Here is a 21,544-nt window from a genome sequence, read left to right as displayed (position 1 = left end):
AGAATACCCCCCTGAATTTTCCATACTCATTGTGAGCTTTCCCCTTCCCAAGACTGGGGATTTTCTGGGTGTTTTTTGTAATGAGGATATGATGAAAGACATGGGAAAGATGGATGTGAAATTGAGTGGCAGATTTGCTTGCCAGGAATCTGTGGAAGGCAAATTCTGTGCTCTGAGTGCTCCCTGGGTTTGCGTGACAGTGGCAGTGCCATGGCAGGGTGGAGGGAACAGCCCATCTCCATGGGGATACTCTGATTATGTAACACAATTCCCACACCTTGGCCCTGTGCCTGCTCCAGTGAGTGCAGCTCCATCAGTGTCCCAAAGGGTACCAGCTCAGAGGCCGTGCAGAGCCAGAGAGAGAGGAAAAGACTAGGAATGAAAGCACTTTGGAGAGAATGAGGAAATACCCTCGCATTCCACGTGACTTTCCTTGGGTTTATGGAATGGTGCTTTTGCTACCAAAGGCTCAGCCAGTTCCTGAGCTTCAGGCCTTGGTACAGGGAGACTTTGTGTGACTGGACAGGGGATAAGGTTGGCAAGGGCAGGATTTTACCATCCTCTGGCAAAATGAGGAAAGGGCAGCAACTCCATCAAATGAAAAATAAACAACGCAGTGCTGCTGCAGCTGGCTGGGATAGGATGCATCTGTCATCAGGACTTATTCCAAGAACATCAGCTGAGGAGTCTTGCAGCATCCTCCTGCATATTCCCCGTTCCTGAAAGTGCCCAAGGCCAGTTTGGACAGGGCTTGGAGCAGCCTGGGATAGTGGGAGGTGTCCCTGCCCATGGCAGGGGTGGAATGAGATGGGCCTTAAGGCTCCTTCCAACCCAGACCATTCTGGGATTCTATGATTTTATGTTTGGCACTGTTTTATATTAGGATTAGAAGTTTTGGCATATTCATACGTCACTGGGTTTCATATCAAACAGCTGTTTTGGGGCACAAGCACAGAAAGTTAAAATGCAAATGCCTTGGATTTAGGTTTTCTCTCCATGTGGAAGATTGTGAAGATCTAATGTGTTTACAACGAATTTCAGGATTCCTGGGGTGAGACAATAGGTTTGAGAAGAGGATGTTTATAAAACATGTCTCATTTTCTTGAAAATAATCTTTTCATCTTTTTAAAACAGAAAAACAAACCCACCAAAAAAAAAAATCCTTCATTCCACTGTTAATTTTCTAACATCCTGTTCCCAGAGAACAATGTGTGGGTGTGTCAGGGAAGCTGCTGAGATACAGCCTCAGCCCCAAATTCACACTGGCAAAGCCAGAGGGGAGCTGCTGGTGTGAGATGGGACACTTGTGCTGTTAAACAGGTCTGGATTTGTGCCTGATGCCAGTTCCTGATGCAGTCCTGCTCAGCAGATCCTCATCCCAAACGGTGACAAAATGCTCCAAAAGCTGCTTGCTCTGGTCCCTAATGCAGGTTTAGGACTGGCTCTTGTTACTCCTTTTAGGCTGCAGCACCATGCCTGGCTGCAGATAGAATCTCTGTGCTGTAGCCTAGGAAACACAGCAACAATTTTCCTTAAACTCCACCCAAAGCTGCTTTAATACCTGGCTTTGTTTTTTTCCTACTTTTATCCCTTAAAAAAACTGAGGTAGAAATTCCCCCAAATTAACAGCACCTCCTCTTTGTGTCAAAATCTGGTTCTGGCTGAAATTCTGTTTGAGTCATGAGGACAAAATGTGCAAGTCAAAGCAATGATACCTATTTAATAAAGCCAGCACAGCAAATCCACCAAAAATCCAGGTGAAACAAGAAAGCTGGGATGTGACCACCTGAGCCCAGTGCTCTGGGTTGCCTGTGGATGATCCCGATCTGTGTCTTCACTACAAACAAAAACCACTTTTAGTACTGAGATAAATGTGATGGAACAGGTTGGGGGGTAAGCACAGGGCTGTGAATTGTTGTGTTCAAAGGCTTTGGGGCAGGACTTTGGCCAGGAACATCCTCAGCCTGAAAAACGTGTTCCAGGGAAAGTGTGAGGGGGCCAGGTCACATTCCCAAGCTTTCTGCTCTGCCCTATTCCATAGGAGGGCATCCTGTGCAGCTGCATGCTTTAGGATTGCAGGATGGGAGGAGAACAGAGGGGCAGGAGATGAAAACTGCAGGGTTTTTACCTTTGTGGAGCCTTTTCCATGGAGCTGGAGCAGCTGCTCCAGGTGCTGGACCCGTGTGCTCCTGCCTGGAGGCAGCCAAGCTCTTCAGCCTGAAGAAGGATCCAGGGAGACCTTAGTGCCTAAAGGGGTCCAAGAGAGCTGGAGAGGGACTTTGGACAAGGGATGGAGTTGCAGGAGAAGGGGGAATGGCTTCCCACTGCCAGAGGGCAGGGATGGATGGGATATTGGGAAGGAATTGTTCCCTGGGAGGGTGGGCAGGCCCTGGCACAGGGTGCCCAGAGCAGCTGGGGCTGCCCCTGGATCCCTGGCAGTGTCCAAGGCCAGGCTGGAGCAGCCTGGGACAGTGGGAGGTGTCCCTGCCATGGCAGGGGTGGCACTGGATGGGCTTTAAGGTCCCTCCTAACCCAAACCATTCCATGACTCCAAAGCCAGAAGGTGCCTGTGGGGTTTGCTCAGGAGAACAAGCCCTGGTGCCCCTGGGTGGCCAGTAGGCACCAAACCAAGCAGAAGTTTGATGAGTGCCAAGAGTGAAACTTGAATACCAAAGGCTGTAACCCATGAGGCTGCAGAGTGTGTTCATCCCCTGGAGGTGCCTGTGGATCCCTGGATGAAGCTGCTGTGAGCAGATTTCAGGGCTCTCAGCACAAGGCTCGCCCAAGTTAAAAATCTGATGCACTTTGTGCTGTGTGTGTGATTCTGTTTTAGATACTGATATGGTCATCATTTACCTCTCGGCTGGGATCACATCAAAAGATTCCTCTGAAGATGATAAAAAAGTCACTCTGCGTGTCATCAACGAAGAGAACAGCTTCCTCAATAACTCAGTGATGATCCTCACTTATGCCCTCATGAACGGTGAGAGACACCTGTCATTTCCAGGCCATGAAATTCCCCTTCTTGACACAGCACAACTCGTTAATTAAGCTCATTCAAGAATAATTCCAGGCTTTGCTGGAAGCAGTTTGTTAATGGATTTTGGCACATTTAATCCAGAAGCTGCATCCAGATGTTGCTACCTTTATGACTGTGTTTATAAACTGGTATTTATAAGTGTGCCACTATATCTTTGTGTAGCCCAGTGCAACTGCAGGGATATAAAGTGTTGTGGCCTGGATTGTCCAGACTGAGTTAAATTTGGTAATTATGGCAACTGCAAACCTTCCTGGGGACTTCCTGGGGCAGCAAACTGGGAGCAAGTGTGATTTCATCAGCCAGGGAGGGTGAATGGGAGATCAAACCTAATCTGAAATGCTTTGGTAACCTGGGAACCAACTGACAGTGAAGTTAAACACGAAGATCACCCACCCATTTTCCAAAAAAGCATTTTCAGCACAAGAGCAGTTATTACTGAATACAGGCAAGGAAATGAATGCTTAACCTAAGGGATGATTTGGTTGTAAATTTAAACACTCATTTGAGACTGGGGCGTGCAAAAGGCTTTGATTTGTTGGCAGGAGTTGAGCCTGGGACTTGTGCAAAGTGTGGAACTGGAATGTTGAAGCTGGGGAACAAAGCCTGTTATCTCCCAGGGCAGAGGATTCGCTCCTGGTCCTGCCTGTGGGTGAGCCACCAGTGGAGAACAAAGAGCTGTCCTGTGGATTTATGGGGCACACAAATCTTTGTTCCAAGGCCCTTGTTTAAAGTGGGGATGTGAACAGCATGGCAGATTTCTGCACTGTGCAACAGAGAGAGGCAATCTCATTAAATTTTGTGTTAGGTAATTAATTTTCCTCAAACCAATCTTGAAGCACTTTATCACTTCAATAAGAATATAGAATTTTCAGCCCTGCAGTACAGAGTATGGATCATTCTGCTTTTATTTCCAGTCCTTGGGAGAGGGATGAAGAAGCCTGGATGGAAATGAAGCTTGTTTGACCTGTTTGCTTGTGTTTTGTGCCCCTGCTGTGTGGCAGAGGGGGTGACAGGGCTGAAGGAACTGGCCTTCCTGCGGGACCTGGCCGAGCAGAACTCGGCCAAGTACGGGGTGCCCGACCGGAGCGCGCTCCCTGTCACCAAGGGCAGCATGATGGTCCTGAACCAGCTGAGCAACCTGGAGACCACCGTGGGCAGGTTCTACACAAACCTGCCCAACAGGATGATTGATGAGGCCGTGTTCAGCCTGCCCTTCTCGGATGAGATGGGGGATGGTGAGTGCTGACCTTGGGTTCAGGTGTAAAAGCATCAGAGAGCAGGGTCTCTGTGCTTACATATCCCCAGATACACTGGAATCCTACAACATTTGGGGTTTAGGTGTGTTTCCAAGCCTTTTTGCCTGTAGCATTTTCATCTGCACAAGGTCTGGTTGTGAAAAAAGTGGGAGCAAGACAAGGAGTCGACAGATTTAGTTTGGATTCTCAGGGTGACATTTGTTCCTGTGTACGAGTACGTACACAGCAATAATCACTTAATCTGAGGGGAGAAGTTCTTGGTACTGGAGGGAAACAGGTTGGAGTGCCATCCATGGCAGCCCTGTGTCAGAGCAGGATGGAACCAGCCTTGCAAATGGCACAAGGAGAGATAATGAATTATTGTCCCAAGCTGGCTACCCTCAGCCCTCCGTGGCTGCAGCACACCCAGACTGTTCTGAGACCCAAAGCAAGTCTAAGGCTGTTCTGAGCAAATCTGAATAAGAGCTTTTGCTCCTTCCTGCATTCCCTCCCTCGGTGATTAAGCTCTGTTGTTGCTCTCTCCCAAAGCTATATCCAAGCACCATGGAAAACGTGAGCAACCAAAGGGTTGGGAGTGGTGCAAGAGAAGTTTGTCTTGCACAGATTTCAGAGTGTACTTAAAGGCTTGTACATGCAAATGGATTTTATATTGGGTTGAGGGAAGAGCTGCTGAGTTTGCAAACAGTGGAGAAAATAGGAGTAAGAAGGTGTTGCAGAGTTCTCACCTCAGGCATGAGATGCATCCCAAACTGTTGGGTAATTATGGCTGTGATTCCCAGCACAGGGGCAATACTGGGATTTAGTTAAGCAGAGGAGGTTTAATATTGTTGTTATGCAATTAGATGAGCAATAATTCATCTCAACTGTTGCTTTACAAGGACAAAGTCACTTCCTTCCTCTTCATCCTATTTTTTAAGCTGCCTTAAATTCTGTTAAAGGAACAAAATACTCTGCTGGCTTCCTGTACAAATTTATTTCTTACCTATAAGGAATCACTGACAGCCCCCCAACCATCAGTTGTGGTGTGTGTTCTAATAAATTGAGTAATATACTTTAGGTCACTGTCAGAAACACGAATTAACTAATTAGGGAGAGTGGCTGACAACAGCCAGACCCGACAGAAACCCTGCTGAGCCTCCCTGGCCATATTCCAGCATGGAATATGTATAAAATTTAACTGTGTAACGTTTCAAAAGGCTCTGTTTCCTCTAAAAATAATGAACCAGATAATATTGCTGATGGTTTTATGGTGGTTGTCTCCTTCCAAGGCCTGATCATGACTGTCAGTAAACCCTGCTACTTTGGGAACCTCCTGCTGGGAATTGTTGGAGTAGATGTCAATCTTGCCTATATCCTGGAAGATGTCACCTATTACCAGGACTCCTTGGGATCCTACACCTTCCTCATTGATAATAAAGGTAATGTTATCAAATAATGTCCTCTAGTCCCACTGAGCTCATGAACCACCAGTTTTGAATTCTCATGTCTCTGAGCAGTCTCCAAGTGCTGAATGATAATATTTATTACAAGTTTAATTGCATGTTGTTGGTTAGCTTTGCCTGAGAGTTGCTGGAGATTTTAGGTGGATTCATGACTTGAAACTTCTGTCCTGGCATTCTGATTTGGAAATTTGCTGTGGGGATTTCCTACATCTGTGACATCCAAGGTTTTCTAGGAAAGAAGGAAAACTGGTGTAAATGTGTGTCCCCAGCTCTTTTCCTCTGATCCAGCTTGTTTTATTGCTTATTTTTTCAAGCTGGTTTTCATTTGCAACCCCTTTGGTGACAAGATTGTTTGGTCACTGCCATCTTTGCCAAAATTATATACAATGACTGTATATTCTTTTTTCCCCTACAAATACCCGTCTTGGGCTCAGTGTTTTAATGCATTCCACATTTGGGGCTGTGTGTTTGGTTTTTAGGATACACTCTGATGCACCCCTCCCTGACCAGGCCCTACCTGCTGTCTGAGCCTCCTCTCCACACAGACATCATCCACTACGAGAACATTCCCAAATTTGAGCTGGTGCGCCAGAACATCCTCAGGTAAGGATTGGGATGCAGCTCCCAAACGTGCAGCACTGGAAGTATTTCTAGAGGAATTTTAAGAGGATATAAGGTAAAATTCCTTTTCCTGCAATATCTGGGTACTTGGATGAATTTTTTTCCCCTGGTTTGGTTTTTCCTCCAACTTTCTTCATCTGTTACGTAATGTTTCCCAGCTGATCTGGGGAATATTCCTTCTAATCTCTGTCTTCCCTGTCAGGAAGATTTCCCACTGTTTGGTCGTGGTTTTCCTTTATCCTCTGCCTAATCTGAGAATTCCTAAGCTCAAAATGTGGGGGTACACAAGTACATTTTCAGCATACAGACACTTTCCTTCCCCAAGCACAAATAACAGTTAATTCCTTCAATTCTTATGATAATTACATAAATGCACAACAGAAAGATTTTGCTGAAGTCCTAACAGTTTTGCTCAGGGTTGAATAAAGTGCTGGATGTTTTATCTGCCACTGCAGCATTCCCTTGGGCAGCCAGATCATCGCAGTTCCTGTGAACTCCTCGCTGTCCTGGCACGTCAACAAGCTGAGGGAGATTGGGAAAGAAGCCTACAATGTCAGCTATGCCTGGAAAATGGTAAGGAAAACAAGTGTGGGATGGCACAGAGGGAGCTCATGGCTCTGCTACTCTCCTTCCTTCAGTTTGGAAGTATCTGAGCACTAATCTCAATCCAGGGATTAAGGTGGAATCTAAGGTTAAACATAATCCAGATGAATTCACTGATGCCAGTAATGATGGGTCACTTTGTGCCAACAAACTCAAGGAGGTACCTGTGGATCATTTCACAGTATTAAGTTAAATCTAACCTAAAGGATTAAGCTGAGCAGTTTTAAGAGATTAAATCTGTCATTGTTTTCACACAGGAAGGTGTCTGGAGCTGATCTTCTAATATTGTAATGCTGCATTTAATATCAAACTCCCTTTGCAGAGCAGCTGGGACACTCCAGGGTTTGCTGGGCTGCTGTAATTTAGAGTCCTTAAAATACCCAAAACCAGTAAAACATGTGGCACATGCAGCACCCAATTAAGAGTGGAAATAATAAAATCTGGTATTTGGGAGTCAATTTGTTTGTACTCTCCATAAAGGGAGCACCAGTGTGTGTCCAGCCACGGGAACCTGCAGCCTCTCCTCTGTTAATGACAAAAAATCCCCATGGAACAGTGTGAGAATTCCTAACAGTGTTAGAAATTATTGCTGACTGAGCAACAAAATGAAAGTCTCGCTTAGTTTTCAGGGAAAAAAGATCACAATATTTTTATTTTCTGTGTTAAGTATGGAAAAGTGGTTTTTGTACAGCTCAGTGGCTCCGATACACAGAAATTCTGTACATCCTGCACATTCTGGTTCTGTTTGGTGACTGGCTGGTGCTCTGCAGGTGCAGGACACATCCTTCATCCTGTGTGTGGTGGTGATCCAGCCAGAAGTTCCTGTGAAGCAGCTGAAGAACCTGAACACGGTGCCCAGCAGCAAGCTGCTCTACCACCGGCTGGACCTGCTGGGCCAGCCCAATGCCTGCCTGCACTTCAAGCAGTTGGCCACCCTGGGTAAGGGCCCTGCCAGCCTGTCCTGGCCACCTCAGGGACACAGGGGCATCCAGCTTGGAAAAAACCTCCAGGATCGAGTCCAAGCTGTGCCCAATCCCCACCTTGTCCCCAGCCCAGAGCACTGAGTGGCACGGCCAGGAATTGCTTGGGCACCTCCAGGGATGGGCACTCCAAACCTCCCTGCACAGCCCCAAGGCCTGACCACCCTTTCCATGGGGAAATTCCTGCTGATGTCCACCCTGAGCCTCCCCTGGCACAGTCACAGCTGGTGTGTTTCTGTAGAGTGTGGCAGCACAAAGTAAAAACATGGGCAATGCTCTTCCCTTGAGAAGCTTTTACTTCCAAGGCTGATTTTCTAATCAGCTCTTCCCTTCTCCCAGCTCTTCATGGTCACAGTGACCTGCTGAGTGCTGAGCACTTCCACAGAATCACAGCAGAGTCTGGGCTGGATCCCACAGGGATCATCAAACCCAGCTCTTGAGTGAAGGGTTCATGCAGGGATTGAATCCATAACTTTGTTACCAGCAGATTGACTTCTTGCAGGACGGATGAGTGGGGCTGCTCACAGAGTGAGTAGGGGATGAATGCACTGTGGGTCCAGCGGGGTCCCTGGCAGTGCAGTGAGAGGAGCAGAGGTGTCTCACCAAGCTTAAACCAAGTCCTCTTCTGGTTGCAAAGCACCTCCCTGACCAATAACAGAGTAGGATGAAGTCTCAGCCAGGTGTGCAGGACTCTGCTGCTCTTTTGCTTTGGATTTATGGAAGTTTTTCCCTGCCAGAAGCATTGAATACCATCAGAGTCAGAAGCTAAGCCTGTGGGGGAGAACGAGAACTTCAGTGCTCTGATGGTTTCCAGACCCTCCTCACCTGCTTAAAAATTCTCAGGTTTTGATAAGCTGAAGTGGTTCTGCTCTTCTGACTAATTCCAAACATTGATGGGAAAAAGGGAGAGTCTCCATGGCAGTTCCAGTGTCTGGGAAGGATGGAGAACTTAAAAGCCAGGAGTATCCCAAGAACAGAGGGGTTTTACATAAACATCCTACACTGCAAGCTGTCCTATTTAGGTATAATGGTGGGAGGTCCCTAAAATCTGTGTTACAGGAAGTTCTGAATTAATACTTCTGTTTTTAGCAGGGTTTGAAGCTCTCAAGGTGCATCAGTGGCACAGTTGTGAGATTTTTCTCAGCTCTTCGTGGCCCTGCAATTTAACCCAGTGAGATCAAACTGGAGGAGGGACCTTACAAACCTATGGAAATTGCTTTGCCAGTTGCTTAAAACCCAGGGTTTTTTCTTTCTTTAATGTGGTGCCTAATCTTGGTTATCTTATATCCATAAAGATACAAATGGAAAATATCCCAAAAATGCAGCGCTGAGCTGTCAAGTGGAAAAACTTCACCAAAGCAAAATCAGAATATTTGGCCTGGGAAGCAGATGAAGGCCTGGAGTGGAAGTTTGGAAGTGGGGACTGCAGCACATGTGTGGGGATGTGTTTTAGAGGAATGTGACTAAAAGCAGAACACTTCACATGCTGCACTGCAGTTTTTCCTCTGGGCACCATTCCACACAGGGAATTCAGGTTCCATGGGTCACATCCTCAGAGATCTTCTCAACCCTCAGCCCTACATCATCATAATCATTTCTCTTTTTAAAAAGAAAAAGCTGTCTGGTTTTGCAGATTTTGCATGATGAAAGTTCACTTTCTAGTTTGTTCTGAAAATCAGGCAGCTGCACTTTTATTGGGATTATTTATTATTCTGCACTTGGAATTTTCCAGATGTTCATTCTCTGGAACTGAAAATGCTCATTTTCATTTTCCTCTGGGATATCCAACCTAAACAGGGATACTTAATTTCTTCTTTAGCCCATAATCTTTTCTTAAGGGAAAACAGCTTCTGTTATCTCACAAAAAGCAGTAATTCAGAAATGATTTAGACTTTGGGAACAAGGGCATCAAGTACCAAATAGCACACAGAGATCAGAGCAGGTGGGCTGACTTCTGTGTTTGGAAGCGAGAAGGGGAGTTCATGTGCAGCCTGAGGTTAGGGAGAAACTGTGCTGGGAAGTGCTCCAGGTTGGGTGGAAAAATGGATGTTTCCTGCCCTCCCTCTCAGTCCTGCAGGAGTTTTGTGTGCTGAGGTGTGGGGGAGAGGGGAGAGCAGCAGAGCCGTTCCTACCACACGGACACCACGTCAAGGACCTTCCCGTGGTGCAAATGTCCTCCCTGTGCAACACGTGCAGTTCATGATCCTGAAATTCCTGGTGTCTTGGTGTTTGCAGAGAGCCCCACGGTGATGCTGTCTGCAGGCAGCTTCTCCTCTCCCTACGAGCACCTGAGCCAGCCCGAGACCAAGCGGATGGTGGAGCACTACACGGCCTACCTGAGTGACAACACCCGGCTCATCGCCAACCCCGGCCTCAAGGTGGGCCCTCAGCACCCCAGGACACTCTGGGACATCCTCCTGTCCCACTCCTCCTCACAGTCACACACTGGTTTGGGTTGGAAGGACCTTAAAGCCCGTGCAGGGGCACCCCTGCCATGACCTGTGTGTTTTCCCTGAGCCATCAGTAAATGACGTTATTGTGTCTAATGGCACTTCACTTACCATGGGTTTTTCTCTAAAGCTTACTTTTGCTTGCAGCAGTTTGTGGCTTGGAAAATGAATTGAGCAAATGCTTGAATAAGCTGACAATGCAACCTGCAAATCATCTGGTTTTTGCATTGCCCAGTAGAAATATTTCTTTTTCAAAGGCAGATAGATTGTCGTGAAATCCTTGCCTGCCATTGTGAGTAACCTCGCTCTAGCTCTGATTATAATTTGAGCTGCCATTTCTAAAGTTGTGAAAATTGTTTTAGGGGATCTGTAGGGCAGAAAAATCCACCCTAATATTAATAAAGGATCTCACTGTGACGAGTGCCATTGACATATGAGACCACGCAGTTGCATATTCTCTCCTAACACTGCAAGGAAGAACGGTTGGCTCAGTATAAAACGATGTGCTTGTCTCTCTTGAAGAGCTTCAGTAATCTTTCCAAGAGCTTGAGCTTCAGGGGAGAGGATTCTAGGTGAATTGATATTACAGTCTCCCCTCAAGAGATTAAAAAGTGGTGCAAGTTCATAATTTGTGATTCCCAAGATTGGTCTGATCCAGTTGATCTCTCCCAAAAGCTGCTGTAGATCTCGCAGATTTTTAACTTGAGTTCTGACTTGCATCTTCTGTGGTCTTATTGCTTGCTCTGTAAGTCTCCATCCTAAATATCTCCATGGTGAATTTTCTTGAATTTTTGAAGTGGAGATTTCCAATCTGGCTTTTTGGACTTCTGTAATCACACTGTCACGAGCTTCTTGTAGCTCTTGTTGTGTGGACGCTGTAATGAGCACATCGTCCATATAATGAATAATTATTGCTTGTGGAGATAAGGCTCACACCACAAACCATTGACAAATGGCTGGGACACCTTCCATTGTCCCAGGCTGCTCCAACCTGGCCTTGGACACTTCCAGACATCCAGGGGCAGCCCCAGCTGCTCTGGGCAACCTCACCCTCCCAGCCAGGAATTCCTTCCCAACATCTGATCTAAAGAGTGGAGAGAGGAGGGGGGCAGAACTTTATAAGCAGCTGTTGAAACAAACACTAGAGAAGTTAAAGCCACAGTAAATTCTTAGCAGAAATACCTTTGTGTTTTTAGGCATATAAAATAGAAATCTCTATTTTCTGTGCAAGCAGCACATTATTTATATTTACTCCAAGTTAAAGAAAAAACCCAACAAACTAAAAGCCGCAGAGATAACACCACCAATATTTCATTCCAATAATCTGCTTGGAATGTCTGGTGTGAGAAGCCTTGAACCAAGTAATTGAGTCGAGATGATCCCCGATGGCTCTCGGGGAAGCTTTTATCATCTTGCCATGCAAGTGCTGCAGGAACCCTGCCAGCTCTGCCTTTGTTTTGCAGTTCTCTGTCAGGAATGAAGTAATGGCAACCAGTCACGGCACGGATGAATGGATGACCCAGATGGAAATCAGTGGCCTCAACAGTTACATTGTCAGGCGTTACATAGCAACCCCCAATGGGGTGCTCCGCATCTACCCCGGCTCCCTCATGGACAAAGCATTTGATCCCACCAGGAGACAATGGTGAGGTTTGAGGGTCCCTTCAGCAAAGCTTTGAATCATCTCCGAGGGCAAGAAGGAAAATATTTAGAGTTGATTTCGTAGCCTGAGGGTTTTTTTATTTTTTAATTTAGTTAAAAACGTTTTCGTCGTGGGGAGAAGGCTCAGAGCTTAAATGCAGCCAGCTCAAGCGTTTATTGGTTCTAATTTCTAATTTCACTTATTGGTTCTAATTTCTAATTTCATTTATTGGTTCTAATTTCTAATTTCATTCATTGGTTCTAATTTCTAATTTCATTCATTGGTTATAATTTCAGGCCTTTTTATTTGCTGGGGTAGTTGGTGTTTCATAGCCCAGCTATGGCAGATGGGAACATAAATATTCAGAAAATGAGCATCCCCTTCAGGGATTAGCTAATTCGGGAGTGTTTGAGCTCCTCGGGCCCTTTTGGTTGTTAATATTGGAGCCTTTTAGTTTGTTTACAGTGGCTTTTCTCACTGCTTTCAAGGAGGGATTAATGATGCAGCAGCATCTGATTTGGGCAAAGAGCTGGGGACATTCCAGATGGGAGCCTGAGACCTGAGCAGGCTCTGAGTGTGTTCCAAAGGGTGGGATCTGTGGGAAGGAGCCAGCCCAGGTGCTGGGACACTGGGAAAAGCACACATCCCAACGTTCTGGCTCTGCAGTGCTCCTGGCAGCTCTCCTGGCCCATGTTTTCCCTGAAATTTGTAGTGTTATGGGAAGAATGTGCAAATAAAACCCTGGGAATAAAGCAGAAGTGGGTTAAGTTGCTCAGGGGCTGTTGCTCTGGGTAGGGCGAAGCAAAGTGATCACTTTTTCTTACAGAAAAGTGTTTTCAAAAGCTTTATAAGCTTTTCTATGGCAGTGGGAAGGTATTTGACATGACTGTGGCTTATTTTATGCTGAAGGAAGTTTTGAGAGGTTATAATTTATAATCACTGATACTTCTCCATTTTCTTGCCTCAGTTCTGTCTTTTCTCCACAGTTTGCAGTATAATCATTTTGCCAGGGTTTGCCTTGAGTTTGAGACACTGCTGGCACCAAGTCCTGTGTTGTTCTGGGGGAAAATGTCTGAAATTACATTAAATGTGTTCTCTGCAGAAGTAAACAGAGCATTTTTCATGCAGCTGGATGTACTGGGGGACCATGTATTGGGCCAGTCTGGGTTAGGTCAGAGTCCCGGTCGTGTTTAGGTACTTGTTTGTTATTAAAAACCATTAATTTGGTGGCCTGTTGTTCACAGTGTGCAGAATTCAGTGTTTGTTGTTTTGGGCAAGTCAAGGATTCTGTCTTAAAGTTACAGAATTTGGCACTAATTATGAACATTTCCTTTGGCTTCCCTTAGGTACCTGCATGCAGTGGCTAATCCCGGCCTGATCACCTTTACTGGGCCCTACCTGGATGTGGGAGGGGCTGGATACGTGGTGACCATCAGCCACACTGTCCATTCCTCCAGGTGAGGGAGTCTGGAGCTTTGGGGCAGGCAAGAAGACTCTAAATGATCAGAGCTGGATGACTCTGTGTGCTCAAGAACTGAAAGCCAAAGCTGGTTTTAAAGTGCTTTAGGTGAAATGTCATCCGACCTTGTGGAAATGGGGCATTGAAACACTGGGAGAAGTGCATTTTATAGGATTATGTGAGCTCTGTGCCTTAATTGGTACAGGGGTAATAACAGCATATTAAAAAAAAGGATTGGTTGGTGGGAGTGTGCTCCTGATGAACACGAGATGGCATGGCCAGGGGAGGAGGAGAGGGATTGCTTTCCTGAGGCACTTTGGGATATTCCCTCTCTGCTGGAAGTTAAATCCTTCTCCATCAGGGCTGCTAAGCTCCAAATTTCCTCAAGTTCCCCACACCTACACTGGTGGAGTTGTAAGGAGCAGGGAGGTGTTTGGAAGGGAATTGGAAGCTGATCCAAGGCCAGAGGGGCCAGGCCACACTCCAGAGACTGGGGAGCTCCTCTCCTGGGCTGGTGAATCCAGCACTTCTGCACAGGGGCTTCCAGGAGGAGGGAGGTTGTGAGGCAAAGCCTGTGAATCTCCAAGTGTTCTTCCAGGATTGCTGGGAACAGCAGGGCCAGGAGTTGGACTGGATGATCCCTGTGGGTCCCTTCCAGCTCAGGGTATTCCATGATTCCATGAAATGACTTTTTCCTGGAGGACCAGACTGTTGTTGTTCCAGCTCCCTCCTGGCCAGGCCCCAGCCTGAGGCCAGGATTTGGGATGCAGGATGTTTAAAGGAGCCCAGTTTATAAAACATGGACCAAACCTTGCTGTCATAAGCTCTCCCAGATTCCCAAAATAGCAGTTACCTGTCCTGGTTTTTACATGGAGTTTCCTCCAAGCTCCCTACCCAACAGCCCACCAGTACAAAGGTAACTTCCAGTGTTGTACTGGGAAACAGAGATCCCAAAGCCCGCAGGGAACGGGACATGGCTCCTCCACTCTTCCAGAGATGGCCCTGCTTTGTGTGGGATTTCCCAGCACAGGAGCTCTGCCTGTGTGTTTTGGCAGGAGCATTTTCAGCCCCAGCCCCTGCGTGGTGCTGCTCACAGAGGAACTGACTGAGGGGAAGTGAGCACTTGTGTAAGGAGAGAAGTGCAATTAATCAGAATTGGGATTTTTATCTAGCAGGGGATGGTTTACTCAGCTCTAAGAACTTAAAGCTCCTGTGGGTTATTAGAACATGATTAAAGAACAGTTAAACAAAGTTTGGCAGATGTGAGTGTGAGTCCTGGGTAAATATGACCTCTGGAGCTCATAGTCACATGTGGTTATAATCCCCAAAGAGGCCTGAGCTCAAAATCCAGAGGGGTGGGGAGGAATCCATGGAGTTAACAGGAATTCTGGCATTAGGGACCGCTGGGAGGGTTTAAACACCCACATCAGTGTAGCCAGAGCTGACACCTCTCATTCCCATTTTATGTGTATCTTATTTCTTCTTTTGGAGGCTGGGAAGAGAAGATTTATGCCTGATGTGGTTTAATGCAGTTGGCATCAGCAAAGCAGAAGGATTTAATGCTTAAAAATGAAGCTAAAATATTTACAGTCTTCTAATGGCTTTATGTCTGTTAGGACAGAGCAGAACTTCAGAGCCTGATGCCTTGTCACACATGAAATGTGGCTGTGCTGCTTCACTGCCATCCTTCCATTCCTCCTCCAGGAAATGTGAACAGTAAATTAAATGCAGGTTTTTAGAATTTATATTTATCTGTCTACAAATGAGATTTGACTACGTCTCCACTGCACCTCTTTCAAAGCAAACAAATCTCAGCCCAGTAAACAGAGCTGGGTTTCCATGGAGAAGGGGTGGCCAGAGCTCTGTTTGTACAGTCCAGCTGTGCCTTGCAGCATCTTCTTGTCCTGAAGATTTTTATTCCTGTCTTTGGAGATAAAATTATGTAGAAAAGTGGATTTTGAAGAGCAGTGAGTCAGAGGTGTAAGGTCCACAGGGGTGCAAATCCCACACGCTGCGACTCGAGCTGATCCTCGTGGGTCCTGCAGGGCTGAGAGGGGACTGCTCTGGCTGTGCCCTCTCAGTGCTGCAGGGAGCAAACTGGGATCAGACTGGGAGAACTGGGGTGTTAGGAATGGAGGAAGGACAAAGTGCAGCCTCAGGCTGCTGCACACCACCACATCACAGGGTCCTTTTCATAACCCACCCTAAGAAATGTTCTTTTCTTCTAATTTTCTGCCTGCCATTCATAATCTCTCCCACACTCTGGAGTTTTAGGGATTTAGCTCAAAGTCTGGCACCTTCATATTCATTCCTCCTGCTGGGGGCTGAGCAGAGGAGGGGTGCAGGTAACTCCTTCCAGCTGGGGGGGGTTGGGATGCTGGAAATGCAGGAGCTGCATCCTCTGTTTGTTTGGGTGGGTGGGGAACTTTTAATCCTCATTTCTGTCGCTCAGGATTAAATGTCTGTAGGTGGTGGGGGTGTGTGTAGGGTGGGATCCACTCCTGGGCTGTCTCCTGTGCTGATGGTAGAAGAGGCAGACTAAAATATGAAATTATTATTATTATTACTATTCCAGCCCTGAAAGCTTTTCCCTTGCCCCCTCTCTGCAGTGCTCAGATGTCCTCAGGACACTCCGTGGCCGTGATGGGCATCGACTTCACCCTCAGATATTTCTACAAAGTCCTCATGGACCTGCTGCCAGTTTGTAACCAAGACGGGGGCAACAAAATCAGGTAAAGCTGCTCCTGCCAGGCACAAAGTAAATAATATATTTATTTTCTTTAACCAGATGAACCAGAGGTCGTTCCCAACTTCATTTATCCAAGGATTCTGTTACTTTCAGTGCATGTTCTCTGATTTCCAGTGAGCTTGTCCTTCTCATAAAGATTATGTGGATGTTATTGTTATTCCAGATCAAACTGCCATCAGCTAAATAAGCAATCTGCAGGATTACAAAAGCAGAAGAGAACAGATTTGATTTGATTTTTTTGGTTGTATTTAGACTTCTTTGAAATTCTGGGTAAAACAACCACTCTTTATTAAATGACCACACTTCCCAGTTCTTCTGTTTGTTTTAATTTTACCTGTTTAGTCCCTGTGAGCATGTAAGAATGATACAGGGCCTCAGTTATTTTAACTCCAATTATTAAAAGACACTTTTGGGATGTTTTTCTCAGAAATCCATAGCACAGCCTGGGCAGAAGAATTCAGATTTCATCTGGAGTATCCAATTTCAGTCAGACCCCTGGGTATCTTAATTGTTCCTTTCTTGGAAAGTCCTGTGGGGGTGGGATAAATTCTGGTTTGGATCTGGAGTAACTTGATAACATGGTTTGGGCATTGCTCTTGGTTCCTTGTTTGTTTTTAAACCTTAAATTTGGGAAGGGAAGTGGTTTTCTGTCATCCTTCCAGTTCTTTCCTAGTTTGGGTATTTTTCTATCTATTTTGTGGTGTATAAAAAAAAACAAATCAGGATTTCTGGTATGGCATTGCTTCCTCCTGGTTAAAAATCAGCAAGGTCAGATGCTTTATTCTGTTCCTGCAATCCCTAAATGAGGAGTTTTGAGGATATTGTTCAGTGTTGGACCGTTCTGATGTAGAAATTGGATCCAATGTTTCCAGTCTTTGCATAAATGCAGGTTCTGGGGTTTTTTTAGTGTATCTGTCTTAAGGATTTTCTGTCACAAAGAAGAGCAAATACCACATCCCTACGTGTATTTCTAATGGAAAACCCCCCCAAAAAAATCCCAAGTCCAAGTTTTCCTGCCTCCTTTGTACCCTTACAGAGCACAGAGGCTTTCCCTGCTCTCTGCTCCCTCCGGAGCTGCTGTGGCTGTGTGACACATCCCATGGGAATCCCACTCAGATCCAGCCGGATTCCTGCTGTGCCCAGGCTGTGGCTGCCACCCTGCTGAGCTTTTGGGAACATCCAGTGGGGTTTTAACCTCCCCCATGTCCCCTCTGTGGCCGCCGAGTCCCTGATGTCGGTGCCACCCTGAGCCGGGGCTCCTGCGCCTTCCCCAGCGCCGCCGTCTGTGGCCATGGAAACGGGAGAGGGGGAAAATGGGATGGATTGAACTCCCTGGATTCTGGGTGGGGACACAGATCCGACATGGGGAGAGCTGAAAAGGGAGAGGAAAGCTCAGGAGGGCTGAGAGTGCAACTGGAGTGATTTATCCCCCCCTAAAATCGAATTCTGAAGGGGGAGGGCATTAAAGGAGAGTGTGAAATCTCTCTAATTAATTAGTCACATAGTAAATTAATAAACGATTAAAGCTTTCCAAGTTCATTAGGCTCTGTTCATTTCTGGCTCTTCCCCAATCAGACAATGCACTGATGGCTTTTCCTTTCTGGTTTTAATCAGCTCTGTTTTCAGCTCCTTGATGGCCCCGGCTCTCTGGAGCAGGAACAGCTGGAAAAGCTTCATGGAAATACCTGATACATTCTTTAAGGACATTTTGCAGGGAATTTGTTTCATGGCCCTGTTAAATGGAAACCTTTAAAAGCCCTTTAGGACCGTGTTTTATTTCCCCCTGTTCCCCTGAAGCCCAAGGAGGTCTAACAGGAGGCTCTTGCTGTGTTTTTGGGGGCAGGTGCTTCATCATGGAGGACAGGGGGTACCTGGTGGCACATCCAACCCTCATCGACCCCAAGGGCCACGCGCCCGTGGAGCAGCAGCACATCACACACAAGGTCTGCCTGCTTTCCCTTGCCTTATTTCCATCATCTCTAATTCCTGAGCTGCTGTTTGTGGCCGATTCCAAAGGCACCAACTCCTGCCTTTCCCCCTTAGGAGCCTCTGGTGGCAAACGACATCCTGAACCACCCAAACTTCGTCAAGAAAAACCTCTGCAACAGCTTCAGCGACAGGACCGTGCAGCGCTTCTATAAATTCAACACCAGCTTAGTGGTGAGCGGGTGTTTCTATCCAATTCTGCTTTTGAATGTACTTTGGTTGAGCTGGGTTTCTTTTGGTGGAAGCACAAGTCCCTGCCAGGCTCAGCAGCCGGGGCTGGGAGCCAGCCTTCCGTGGGGATTGGCCTCCGATCCCCTCCCCAGACACAAACCAGGCTGCACAAACAGAGTCCCCTGACAGCCAGGGGTTATGGCTGTGATCCCTGGCCAAGCATGGCAGCTGTCTGCAGGGTCCCAGCCAGCGTCAGGGAAAGAAGGGCAGTTTGCTGTTGCTGGGTGAGGATTTTCCAGCCATGGTTGGGATGTGTTGCTTTGGATCTGGGCTGACCTCTGGCTCCAGCTCTGACCAGCGTCACGTCCTCCTGTGAGGTCTCTGATAACTTACCTTTAGGTGTCCCAATAAATCCATTTACTGGTGAGCATTCCCATTTGTGAGACTGAAATCTCTGGGGTCCTGCACACTCTGTGCCCCCCCATTGGATCCTGTGGGAGCTCCCTCTTGTGAGGAGTCTAAACCAGGGGCTGTCGTCCCTCACAGAGCCACAGATCCATCCTGGCCAAGTCCCTCCAGAATGATTCCAAAGCTGTTACACTCTGTGGGAGAAGCTGCTCTTGAAATACTACTTTTCAATTATTACTAGGAGGAGAAGGTGGGAAATAATTCAAAAATATTTGCAAGTCACATCAGAATACATTGATTTATGTCAGGTTGGCTTAAACATTTTCCTCACACTTGGAATGCCAAGTGGGAAGTGTGATACTGGGAAGGAAATTGTGTAGGACGGAGCAGAAACTTGTAAAAAGGAATCAGGAAGGAGTCTGCAGGAGCTGGGCATTGCTGTGGTGGCTTTTTTCAAGGCTCAGGAAGTTTCCAGCCCGTGGCAGTGGCTCCCATCAGAGCCTCTGTGGAGGTCAGTGAGGGCTGGCACAGCGGGGACGGGTCAGTGAGCGATGGGAAGGAGTGAAATGTCACCTCTGCTGCCACATGTCCTCATTTTCACAAGCTAAGCCTATTCCTTTCTGTCTTCAGCAAAGTCTTTTCACCCACAAGTGTCCTGGAAGCAAAACTCACCCACCCCTTAATCAGCCTCAGTTTTGTGAGGGCAGCACTCCTGTGAATTGCTGTCCCCACAGCTCTGTAGGATCCCTTGGAAGGGGAAGAGTCTTCAGCTCCCTAAAACAACACTTTACACCACTGACACCTTGTTTTTCCCCAGGGTGACCTGACCAACCTCGTGCACGGCAGTCACTGCTCCAAGTACAGGCTGACGAGGATCCCGGGCACCAACGCCTTCGTGGGAATCGTCAACGAGACGTGCGACTCGCTGGCCTTCTGTGCCTGCAGCATGGTGGACAGGCTGTGCCTCAACTGCCACAGGTGACAGGCTGGGGTGGGCTGGCACACGCCCTCCCTCTTCCTTGGTTTGGGCTTTATCAGAACAAAATCAGTTCTTGAGGTAATTCAGCGCAAAATCAGGGAGAATTAAAGGGTTGCTCTGCCTGTGCTCCCTGTGAGAGGTGCAGGGGCTTGGGGTGTCGGCTGGGTTGTCAGTGTTTAGCCCAGGGGAGTTTGGGTGGATAATGCTGGAAGACACTGAGCGATTCAGTGTCTCAGGGGCAGTTACCTGTGAGTGAGCCCCTTTCTTCTGGCATATAAATTCCCATGGTTTGCCATGGATTGGTGATTTTTCATTGAGGGGATCCAGGAGGTTTTGCCCACACCATCCTGACGTGTTTGTGGCACTGCCAGGAAGGATCCTTACATCTAGATCTGAGGGATTGCCTGCTTTTGGAATTCCAGGGATGGGTAACAGAGGCTCTATCATGATGTCACCCTCAGTCCTGGTGCAGGACAGAGCACTCCCTGTTCCTAGGGAAGGAGCAGAGTCTCTGGACAGCCTTTTCCATGGGAACTGCTGCTCCAGTTAAAATATGGTAGTGTCTGAAGGGTTTTCCCTGTGTTTCCTGCTTGCAGGATGGAACAGAACGAGTGTGAGTGTCCCTGTGAGTGCCCACTGGAGGTGAACGAATGCACTGGGAACCTGACCAACGCCGAGAGCAGGTGAGAGGCAGGACACTGCAGGAACAAATAAATCCCTGTTTGTCCTGCTGAGCTGCAGGGGATCCAATAGGCAGAATTTTTAGTACAATTAAACAGATGACGTGCAGTAGGTGAAGATTATTGTAATTGATTGTGCTTTGGGTGCTTGTGTAACACACGGCTTTACTCTTTGCTGCGATGCAGGAATCCGAGCTGTGAGGTGCATCAGGAGCCGATGACTTTCACGGCCATCGATCCCAGCTTGCAGGATGCACTCCCACAGTGCATCAACACCCAGTGCAACCAGAGGACAGAGAGTGGGTAAGGTGGCCTTCCCCAGCCCTCAGAATACACTCTTGTGGAAATAATCCAATGGAAATAGTTCTTTCTTACGTGTTTTAAAGGAAAAAAATTAGGGGAAAAAAGTATAATGCCAGAATGAGGTTCTGCTCCTGGCATGGAGGGCTCATTTTTGCTTGTAATGAGCAGTCTCCATTCTGACCAGACTTCCCAAATCCTTTCTTCCGTCTTCCAAAAGCTGCAGAGAAAGGCTGGAACTGCAGCCAGACTTCACCACACTGGGAAATGCCTTATTGGAGAAGTTACAAGTAGGATTCTCCCTTTGCTCAGGCTCAGTGATTCAGGAAAAAACCAAAACAGACAGAGTTGGAAAATGGATGCTGGAAATGCAGCTTCCCTGTATAATTTCCCTTGTGGTACTTGAGCACTTCCATGGAATTTTTTCTGGCTAAACTCATGTACTTGAGGGTTTACAGATGATTTTGGCCTCACTCTGTCTCATGGTTCTAAAGCAGACTGAGCTTTGCAAAGGAGAGCTGTTGAACTGGAAAGTAACCATGTCTTGTTTGGATCCTCCTGTGCAGGGATTGCTTCGGAGTGCTGGACTGCGAGTGGTGCATGGTGGACAGCGATGGGAAGACCCACCTGGACAAGTCCTACTGTGCCCCTCAGAAGGAATGTTTTGGTGGCATCGTGGGAGCCAAGAGTCCCTATGTGGATGACTTGGGAGCAATAGGTAACTCAGCCTTTCTGAGCAGGTGCTGCTTTGGCTGCTTGTGTTCCTGAACATGCAGGA

General features: G+C 47.1%; 1 protein-coding gene across 2 annotated transcripts in view; it reads left to right on the top strand.

Moving 5' to 3' along the window:
• Positions 1 to 21,544, top strand: part of CACHD1 (cache domain containing 1) — an 89,473-nt gene that overhangs the window by 61,345 nt on the left and 6,584 nt on the right. For both annotated transcript variants that reach the window (XM_039555662.1, XM_010408727.4), the window contains exons 8-23: positions 2,834 to 2,983; positions 4,042 to 4,275; positions 5,565 to 5,714; positions 6,218 to 6,341; positions 6,815 to 6,932; positions 7,733 to 7,901; positions 10,178 to 10,320; positions 11,856 to 12,037; positions 13,381 to 13,491; positions 16,103 to 16,225; positions 18,086 to 18,185; positions 18,286 to 18,402; positions 19,625 to 19,785; positions 20,383 to 20,469; positions 20,653 to 20,769; positions 21,333 to 21,484. In XM_039555662.1, the coding sequence (XP_039411596.1) occupies positions 2,834 to 2,983; positions 4,042 to 4,275; positions 5,565 to 5,714; positions 6,218 to 6,341; positions 6,815 to 6,932; positions 7,733 to 7,901; positions 10,178 to 10,320; positions 11,856 to 12,037; positions 13,381 to 13,491; positions 16,103 to 16,225; positions 18,086 to 18,185; positions 18,286 to 18,402; positions 19,625 to 19,785; positions 20,383 to 20,469; positions 20,653 to 20,769; positions 21,333 to 21,484 (2,238 nt within the window). The remainder of the gene's footprint in view (positions 1 to 2,833; positions 2,984 to 4,041; positions 4,276 to 5,564; positions 5,715 to 6,217; positions 6,342 to 6,814; positions 6,933 to 7,732; positions 7,902 to 10,177; positions 10,321 to 11,855; positions 12,038 to 13,380; positions 13,492 to 16,102; positions 16,226 to 18,085; positions 18,186 to 18,285; positions 18,403 to 19,624; positions 19,786 to 20,382; positions 20,470 to 20,652; positions 20,770 to 21,332; positions 21,485 to 21,544) is intronic.

This window comes from Corvus cornix, chromosome 8 (genome assembly GCF_000738735.6).
Source record: "Corvus cornix cornix isolate S_Up_H32 chromosome 8, ASM73873v5, whole genome shotgun sequence".
In the NCBI taxonomy this organism is placed as follows: domain Eukaryota; kingdom Metazoa; phylum Chordata; class Aves; order Passeriformes; family Corvidae; genus Corvus; species Corvus cornix.
Note: the sequence above shows the minus strand (reverse complement) of the source record. Positions and strands in the feature narration are given on the sequence as shown.